Source organism: Cyprinodon variegatus, unplaced genomic scaffold (genome assembly GCF_000732505.1).
Source record: "Cyprinodon variegatus isolate N-32 unplaced genomic scaffold, C_variegatus-1.0 Scaffold417, whole genome shotgun sequence".
Lineage (NCBI taxonomy): Eukaryota > Metazoa > Chordata > Actinopteri > Cyprinodontiformes > Cyprinodontidae > Cyprinodon > Cyprinodon variegatus.
This window is the reverse complement of record NW_015150870.1, coordinates 410,454-420,250: the sequence shown is the minus strand read 5'-3', so window position 1 is coordinate 420,250 and position 9,797 is coordinate 410,454. Positions and strand designations below refer to the sequence as shown.

At 40.5% G+C, this 9,797-nt stretch overlaps 1 protein-coding gene across 2 annotated transcripts in view; it reads right to left on the bottom strand.

Moving 5' to 3' along the window:
- katna1 (katanin p60 (ATPase containing) subunit A 1) overlaps window positions 1–9,797 on the bottom strand; it is a 15,703-nt gene that overhangs the window by 3,179 nt on the left and 2,727 nt on the right. The window contains exons 1-6 of one of the 2 annotated variants that reach the window (XM_015388237.1): window positions 8,789–8,925; window positions 5,725–5,887; window positions 5,295–5,434; window positions 3,626–3,827; window positions 3,354–3,451; window positions 2,076–2,181 (exon numbers count right to left, since the gene is read on the bottom strand). In XM_015388237.1, the coding sequence (XP_015243723.1) occupies window positions 2,076–2,181; window positions 3,354–3,451; window positions 3,626–3,827; window positions 5,295–5,434; window positions 5,725–5,886 (708 nt within the window). In that variant the 5' untranslated portion in view covers window position 5,887; window positions 8,789–8,925. Of the gene's footprint in view, window positions 1–2,075; window positions 2,182–3,353; window positions 3,452–3,625; window positions 3,828–5,294; window positions 5,435–5,724; window positions 5,888–8,788; window positions 8,926–9,797 lie in introns of those variants that run through there. The other variant, XM_015388238.1, reaches the window with a different exon arrangement.

Sequence of the window (9,797 nt, the reverse complement as noted above, 5' to 3'; positions counted from 1 at the left end):
ATAACATAAATAAACACAACAGAAAAGTGACTCCCAACAGTGGAAGAGATCTAACTCTTCCAGGCTGACCCAGTTGGAGGGTCGAGGGTGTAGTCTCTCCTCTAGAGAGGGCCCAATACTAGAGATGGTAATCAATTTTAACAAAAGAAATAACACCATCCTATAAGTCCAACTTAATAAAGCTACGATTGCTATCTCTCCCCCTGATCAAAAAATGAGGTCAAATGATTAATTAGTTAACAGGCAGAGTCCGACAAGGAAAAAGCTACCTCACCAGAATGTAGTAAATTTACAAGAGAGCCTCAGCTGTTCTCCTCTGCGTCATCTCTCTGAAACCCCTTCAGTTTCTCCCTCGCTCTCTGCGCCGTAGAGTTACTCCTCTCCTGACGATCTGATCTCCGCTCCCATCCGAGAAGCTCCGACAGTGCGGCGTCCAGCGCATGTTCGCTGTCCCTCACCCGCGGCGGGTCCACTGAGATACCTCGTTTCTGTAGCTCTTTCCTTGCTGCTTCTGCGCTGCTGTAGGTCTTAACTCCAGTGTCCCAGTGGATCCTTATGCTTGTGAAAGGCGTCTGAAAGCGCACTCCTTTCTCCTTTAAAGCTTTCTTAACAGCGTTGAATTCTTTGCGCTTCTTAACAATCTCGGTCGCGTAGTCATGATCAAAGTAGAGAATACGATTGCATTATTTTCCCCTTTTTCCAAGCCTCCCTCAGTATCAGCTCCTTGGTCATAAATTCCTGAAAATTAATAATAATTTGCCGTGGCGGATCTTCGGGGCGAGGTTTCTGCGCCAAGGAGCGATGTGCCCGTTGGATTTTCAGATCCACCTCTTTCAGAAGTGGCAGTTCACGTTTAAGTAGGGTCGTAATGAACTGGGAAACCGAGCTTCCCTCTTCTCCCTCTGTCAATCCAAACATCCGGATATTGTTTCTTCTAGATCGGGACTCCAGGTCCGTCACTTTGGCTTGGAGGGCCTTCTGTTGTTTAACTGAGGCAGAGATCACGGCATTTACCTCTGCTGCCCAGTCCTCCATGCGCCCCACACGAGTTTCCACTTCATTAATCCGGCCAGACAAGCTTTGAATGTCTTTTGTCAGGTTGTCAAGTTTGCCGTTGAGTTCTTGGCCCATAAGGTTGATTTCTTGACGTAGGGAACCGTTGTCCTTTGTCAGTTCAGACTTCAGGTCTTTAATCGCTGCCATTAGGTCACTTGAGTTCACGTCAGTCCCAAGCGTCGGGGCGTCCTCTGAGTTGATAGCGTTAGCTTTTGCCGAACTGCCTTTTTCTTGACTTTTTGGCATATTTTCTTTCCTCTTTTTGCCTCTTGTGAGTCCCTTCCCACTCATCAAACATATAAGCCACACAATTTTCAGTTAACGAGTTTTTGGTGGGGAAAAATAAATTTCTAATGGGGGAGCGATCGTAAGTGCGTCTGTCTAGTCCATGGGTGAACCGGAAGTCTTCGGGTCACACCATGCTCATACTTTTCATGTTCATACTTTTCAGTTGGCCAACATTTCTATAAATCCTTTGTTTTTATTGGTCTTCAGTAATATTCTAATTTTCTGATATGATGAATATGAGATTTTCATTTGTTGTCATTTGTAATCATCAAAATTAAACAAAATAAACATCTGAAATATATGAGTTTGTATGTAATGTATGAATATAATATACAAGTTTCACTTTTTAAATGGAATTACTGAAATCAATCTACTTTTTCATGATATTCTAATTTTATGACCAGCACCTGTATGTACTGAGGTTGCCTCAGTTAGAGCCCCATCTCTCTGTCTGAGGACGTTAAATAAATTTGAACCTTTTATTCCTGCAAGAAACGCCTCTGCCTCAGCTTCCTAACTCCACAGCAGTTACCGTGCTCGGACTGATCTCAGCACGGTTTAAAGGGATAGTGTAAATGGAGTTATAGTTCCTGTCAACACAAGCATCAGTCAGTCGTTTTGACCCTCCTGTCTACAGTCTTCCCAGTGCTGTTATCTTCATAAGAACGTTGGATCACCCTTCAGTTTTTCGTTAGCTTTTCCCGTCATTTTGTGGTCTATGAAAGCAGTACCTTCCATGGTCTCCTGATGCCTTTGAAGAAAGCAGGCATCCACATGGGCAGCACCACCGCTTCTTTCAGGAGTTTCTTGGCGTCTTCTAAATCTGCGATGTCATCCCTGGAAAATCCAAAACATGAAAATATAGAGCAGCTTGCTTTGTTTAACTTGTTTCTTTGCATCCTTAAGTCAAATTAAACATGGAGGATGAGACGAGCAGCCATCATGGCTCCCCCCCCCCCCAGCCTATAGAGAATTAACACCTTAATGCCTGACAGTGTACAAAATATAATTAGTGTTTTTGCTGTCGGTCAGATTCTAGGTTAATTTGGGATATTAGTTTTTAAATATCACTTTATAATTAGTGGAAACTTGGGTGTGAAGCTAATTAGCGACACCAGGCGTCTAAAGAATAAAACCTTTCATCTCAGCATGTTGAGTATTTTATTAATGTACAGCTCAGACGTATGGATTAAATCAAAATGTGTTCTTAAATGTGGATTACTTTATTAAAGCATTTTAAATTTGGAGAAAATCGACTGGCTACCCAGTCTACAGAGCTGCTAATCCTTCCTTTGAAAGAAGAAAACTGTGTCAGGAATTTAACTACTCGTTTTAAAATAATCATTTTCATTATTAAAACGAGTTTCATATTTAACATCCTATTGAGGCACTTTCTATGAGCTGTTGCCCCCACTTCCTCACCGCCTCGACCGCATCTAGACCCACAGCTAGTTCCTGATTGTCCAGACTATAGCGCAGACCACGCTTCAATATTGGGCATAATTCAAAAATATCTACGACAAACACACTGTGACACGCTGCTGCGGGAGGTTAACCAGCCCTTTAGTCCTTGATGTGGGCGACCCGGGTTCAAATCGGACCTGTAGACCTTTGCCCCATGTCTGTCCCCCTCCCATACCCCCTCTGCTGTCCAAAAAACAAGCCACTAGTGCTGTACAACAAAAAGAAACTCATACATTAGCTGTAGGGCGAAAAAACTAAAAATGACCAATAAGTCTGGATTTGTTTGTTTAAACCGACTCAACACTAGAGATTCTACCAGCCAAATTCTGTGCTGTTTAATTTACATTCCAAACTACTAAATGATATAAAAGCACATTTTAGGCTCCATTAACCAACATTTAACATTCAGCATGCTGGGTGTATTTAGCCTGGAACTGGTATGAAGCTAATTAGCTTCACATTAATGAGAGGTTAGGACTGAAACCCTGATAATAAGTTTAGCTGATCGAGTTAAAACAGACAGACTTTGCAAAAGATCTACTCACCATTTCACATTTGGGTTCTGGGATATGATGTCCCTCTCTAGCGCCTCCACCAGGTCTTTGTCATATCCTGTCCCGTCAAACTTTTTCACTTCCTTCTCCTGCACATAAAAACAACATCAAGTCTTCAGATCACTGACTGTAACCTCATCCTCTGAGGGAAAACTGGAAGAACAGGCCAGCTGTGAGCAAACAAGCAGCGTCAAGCCGCTGTTTGATCAGCAGAGTTATTGCTGAAAACACAAAGTTCTCCAGAACTACTCCATGCTGGTCACCTTGTCATCCTTTGCTTTGGCAGCAGCCTCCTTCACCTCCTTGGACTCCTTCTTCTCTTTGCCTCTGGAGGCCCTGCTTTTGTCTCCGTTGCTGCCTCGCGGTGACTGCTTCTGATGGGGTCTCACCGCCGCGCTCAGCCGGTTGTTGGGAGGTTTGCTCTCCTTATGGAAGTTAGAACGTCTGACGGGACCGGGAGAGTGTCTGCGACAGCAGGAGAGGACATTAAAGCTGGAGGCCGGGTCAGAGGGGACGCTACTGGCAAAATGGGTTCAGTTACTGAGGGGGCAGAAAATTAAAATGAAACCTCAGACTTCTTCCAAAAGGCCATCATTCAAGACGATTCTGGGAAGCTCTATGGAACTGAGGCTGAGCGCAAAGTCAATGTTTATTTTCACAGGATGAGGTTAGAGCTCTTTAAGAGCGTCTGAGGATGATGATGATGATGAAGAGGGAAAAGTGGCAGAAAAATGGGGCTTGTAATAAAATGATGAGGATCGACATCTCAATTATATGGAGCAGCTACACTATGCTAACAAACAGAAATCAGACCAACCCTGGCCTTCTGTTCACTGCCAAAGACGCCATCTAGTGGCTATACTAAGAAAATTTGTAAACAACCGGGTCAAGATGGGTCGGGTCAGTTTAAAACTCATTAATTTTCCATTAGTAGTGGTTCAACGGTAACGTTACTAAAAGAAATGCTAACAGCTAACAAAGAGTTGGTACCATTGGAAAAGGGTCGTTAGAGATCAACCGATACAGTTAAAAAATGAATCAGATTTCATGTTTCCTTGCTCCAGCACAGCTGATTTTAATTGAAAGCTGATTAACAGGCTTTTGCTCAACTGCAATCATCGGAATCAGCTGTGCTAAAGCAGGGAAACCTCTAAATCCTGCAGGACGGCGGCCATCAAGGAGCAACTTTTGGGACGCCTGTTTTAAGCCCGAAGCGACTGTTCCAACCGCTGCATTTCCGAATTCTCCTGAGTGGTGCCTGACTTTACACTAGGGAAGTGAATGTGATCTGTCAATTATCAAGGGGGCGGGATTGTTGTGGTGGGAGGTTCACAAGAAAGTTTGGTTGTGGTCTGTGTCTCGGAAGCATCTTGCTAACCAGTTAGCAACTTAATGCTAGCAGGTTCCCAATGGGAAATTCCATTGGGACCAAGTAGCACTAAATTGGTGACTTAGAAACGACACTGTCAAGGAACACTAAAAAAATGAGCAACTAGTGCCGTAAAAAACAAAAAAATAAAATGTCCAAATTGACTTCAACTTGAAAAACAAACACTGCTGGCTTCTGTCTATCCAGCTGTGAAGCTGCTTCATGCATGAAGCTAAACTGGTGGCTAAAAAGTGCTGCTCTCAGTAGTGAAGGAAAACTTCAGATAAAGACATTAAAAACATTTTCACTTAAAGGTTTATTTAAACAGCTAACCACTATTATCAATTCTGATCATTTAAAGAGTCAGCATCTGTTAAAAAGATAAACATAACTGAAAGAATGGCAGAGAGAGCATAAAATCCTCAGCAGCAAAGCAAACAAGCTCCCAGCAGGAACTGAGGCTCCTGATCTCAGTCATATGACTGCAGCTGGATTATGGGGAGTTCAGCCTCTGAATGAGGAGCCCAAACACCCAGCAGCGTGTTACTGAGAAAACTAAATACCTTGGTTCTACATGCGCAGGCCTCATTTCAAAGTCGTCGTGGTTGGAGGCTTTAACAGGCGCCGTGTCCAGCTGGAAGCTCCTCAGGGTGGACATGATGTCCTGAACCTGTCGGTTCTCCTCACTGACTTCCTGCCACAGCTGAGAAACGGGCGGATCAGATAAAGTCAGCATCCTGGTGCAGACGTACCCATCAGACTTTTCTGCACAGATTTACTGTTTTTTTGCAGAGCTTTGGCAAACAAACTAGTACAAATCAGCTTTGCAGTTTCTCCTAATTTCATTATAAAGTCTCCAAACTTCAATTTTATTAATAAATTAAACATTCTGTTAGATGATGCACAGGTCGAACTGAACAGATTGGAGTTCTTAGTTTTAATACATTGAATTAACCTACGGCATGTTTTCAGAAGCCAGGGGTGGAGGTTTACCTGCTGCCATCTCTGCTGAATGCCGCCGTCCTGCACGCCGTACATGTGCTTCCTGATCTGTTCCAGAAGGCCGTTATAGAGAACGCTGGCTGAGCTGTAGTTTCCCAGCAAGGCGTACTCCCGCGCCAGCTTCATGTTCTCGCTGATATCTCGCAGACTCATGCTGCAGCAGAAGCAAAGGTAAAGCATTACTCTATTATCTGGTGGCACTGGCTACGTCTATAAACACAAAGCAGGGTTATTTCTCACTTTTACAGCCATATAGCTTTAAAAAAAAAAAAAAAGTATGAAGTCAATTTTGTTCCATTATTTTTGCAAGAAAAGAATACTCTTTGTAAGTTGAAATAAGAAAAATTAAATGTTATCCAGAAATAAAAGTTTGAATAGTGTTTTAACAATAAAAAAATATATGTATTGAGAGTAACTTCGCCGTTTTCTCTGATTTAGTTAAAAAAAAATAATTTTTATATTCTACTTTTTTCAAAAACTTTTTTTCGCATATTTTATATATTTAATTTTCTTTTTTTTTTTAGAATTGTGTTTCACAGATCATTCTCATCCCTTAAAGTCCAATGCGAATGTTCACTTTTCACCAATCGATATGTTTCCACAGCCAGCAGACCAATAGAAATATGTCTTCCTTCTCTTTTACTTCCCCCAGAAGTAAGGAGAATGTGATCTGTTAATTTATAACCTGTATAATTTTTAAATATAATAATAAAAACAATCATAATAAGAATCAAAAAGAAGACAAGACGAGGGAGAAGACAAATAAAAAGCATTTCATCTTTCTCTTAAACGATATGACAGCTCTACAGATGGCAGTAACTTGGTCTTGGTAGTGAACCAGCAAAGTCACATGATCTCAGTGATGGAGGGTCAGCGCCAATCATGATGGAGCTCTGGTGTGTAAAGGAAAGAGATCCCATGAAATTATATGAATCAGAGACGACATGACTCTATATCAATAGATATAAATCTAGATTGGGGGTGCAGGTGATGCAGCAGTTAGCGTGTACGACCCATGTACGGAGGCTTTAGTCCTCAACGCGGGCGACTCGGGTTCAAATCCGGCCTGTAGTCCTTTCCTGCCTGTCTCTCCCTCTCTCTTACCCCCTTTCCTGTCAGCCTACTGTCTATAGAAGACGGGCCACTAGTGCCGTAAAAACTGAACAAAAAAAAAACATCTACATCTATATTGATTCATCTACAGACATGGAAAATATACACATATTAACCACCCTTGTTTTCTTTAATTGCTTGTTTTAAAGATGTATTTATTACCTGAAGAACACAATGAAAAAGATAAAAGGTCTAGTAATACATTTCCTTATATCAACAGATATTTCAATAAACATTTTTAAAAAGCATGCCTTAAACATAACATTTCATTAGAAGAGAACAATTTCAAAATCTGAACATTTTGATCGTGATGCTGCGATCCATATTTTTCACTACTATTTGGATACTTGAATTTGTTACAGTTTGCTTTAAGGTTCTCATGATTTAGATTTAGATTTATTTAAGATGCAGTTATAATCACCTCTCTACATTGATATATGATATGAATGTAGACAGGTAGTTGCCAAAAGCTGACCTGGGACCAATTTAAGGTCAGAAAAGGAAACATAAAATTATTGTGTTTAGAGGACTGATTACATCCAAGAAAAAAACAACCAGCTGTACAGTTTCAGATTGATCTTATATATTATATGAATGGGGTATCCGGTTTAAGAGATTTTTAATCCAATTAAATAAGCACAGAAATAGACTGAATAGATCAGCATCCACTGTATGGATCTGCCCTATTTTCATCAATACCTGAAGCAGAATTTTAACCATCAGGAGCGATACTGCTAAGAATATTGGATCAGTACATCTTATTTTTTTTTTACAAACCTCTTCTATACAGAAGAAGGCGAGCTCTGTGATTGGATGCCCTCTGGACTCAGAGCAGGAGGTGGAAAACAAAAGGATCCTAACTAAATTAACTCTATGGGATAATGTCTCCCACCTCATGCATGAAGCTGGTGCTGAACTGGAGAGCTTCTTCAGTAACAGACTGCTGCACCCTAAACGCACCAGGGAGCGTTATCACAGATCCTTCCTCCCAGCAGCTGGAAGACTTTATAACCACCACTGTTCCCAACAACCTCATTAAGTTCTTACATTCATGCTGCTTTTTGCACAGCTTCTGTCTTAGTTAAATAACTTCCTGTTGTCATTTTGCACATCTCTGATGTTGCTGCTATTTTCAAATATCCATTACTGTAAAAATGTCCATAGCTCTTTATTGATTAGTTACTCTCCAGATGCAGACAATTTATATTGTAAAAACACTGTACAGTACTAATTTGTTTGTTTAACTCTGTTACTTGTTCACATTCACTGTCTGCTTGAGCTTATTTCGCTAAATGGCAGAAAAACTGATTTTTCTCTTCTAGGACATTGTGCACATTAAAAAAAACTCACAAAAGATTTTATTATACAGACCAACCATTAACAATTTCAAATTAATTTAAATGGGGGGAAAAAACGAAAAACTATTGCAAAAAATTATATTACTAACTGTAGTTCAGCAGTCCACCAATAGGTGGTGACAATGAGGCTTCATCTCAGCATCACTACAGAACAGCTAATCTAAAATTAGTTTCTTCATCAGCGGAAACAGTTTGCCACATTAATAAAACATAAGAACCCTGTATTTCAGGGGGGTTAAAGTTATTAAAGATCAAATAAAAATAAATGTGTCGACATGCTGCATCATTAGTTTTATGCCACTTGTTGATAAAACGGTGCTAAAATAAAATGCCTCCATATGTCAGAGCCACCAGTGGAGGAGGTTCTGTTAGCTCTGGTTCAGGCAGCAGGAAGCAGTTTGTGTCTAAATAGGGCTAAAGCGAACAGAAACACAGTGGAAAGTCTCCATGAAGACCAGCCAGAGTGTTAGAAGAAGCGCTAGCCTGGCTGGCTGGAGCTAAACTGTTCATGTTCACCAACTGCTGCCAGCGGAATAAAAGTCCTCACTGAAACCGACTAGAAGAACAAGAAGTCTTCTACAAACCTGTTCCGACAGAAGTTTCAGCTCCGCTAACTTCATGGACACGCAGTTTGTTGATATTATCCACGACAAGTTCTACAAAACATTTCAAACTGACGCTGTTCGGCAGCTTTATAGCTCACCTTATCCCGGAAGTCGGTCACTGTGAACGCTGAAGTTTAGACTTCCCCTGTGGATTTTCAAAATAAAACTTTTCCGTTGTAAAATAAGGTAAAAATATAATAAAACTCTACTGAGGTCCCGCTGGATAAAGCTGTTGCTTGAAAAACTGGGAAAAAAGTTAGGCTCTGTTGGAATTTATGGGCATATTTGTGTTTTATGGGGTAAAGAGAAAATTATGTGACTCTGCAAGTCTTTAGTGAAATCATAGCTATACAACTATTTTAATTAAAACCTATTAAATAATCAATTTATGTAGATATTATAACTTGTTAATATCAGTTTTATGCAGAATGATTACTAATAAAAGTAGGTAAGTAATGACAATGGAAAAGATATTCGCCCAAAACTCAAACCTGAAAACATTTTATCCACTATACCTTTTATCTAGAAATCCCGGATGTTGAATACATTTTTCTATTTGTTAGCAAACGCTGTTGGAAAATACAGTTTGTCTTTATTTAGAAAATATGGAGGTTTTGCTCGTTAATTTTCCTGTTGGAACAGTGCAGATTGACCCTGAGGTTCTGGTGCCTATCCACTCTCGGCCCCCCTCAGTGTACATTGGTTACTGCCTGGCCACCCTTATTAACATTTTCTGGATACGCCTCTGATAAGGAGACGGAAGAGTTTTGGCTATGAATTCAAACAGGTCTAGCCTTCCTTGGCTTTCACCGCTGCACATCGCTTAGCAACAGTGATAGTTGACACACAAAACAGGAAAAGAATGAATACCAAACTTTTCAAAAGTGTTTATTTTTATTTTTTTTATTGTAAAGTGAACAAAGACTTCAGTCATGTGAATCCAGAGTGGAATAAAGGTGCCAACCACCGGGAGCAGAAACAAATAAAA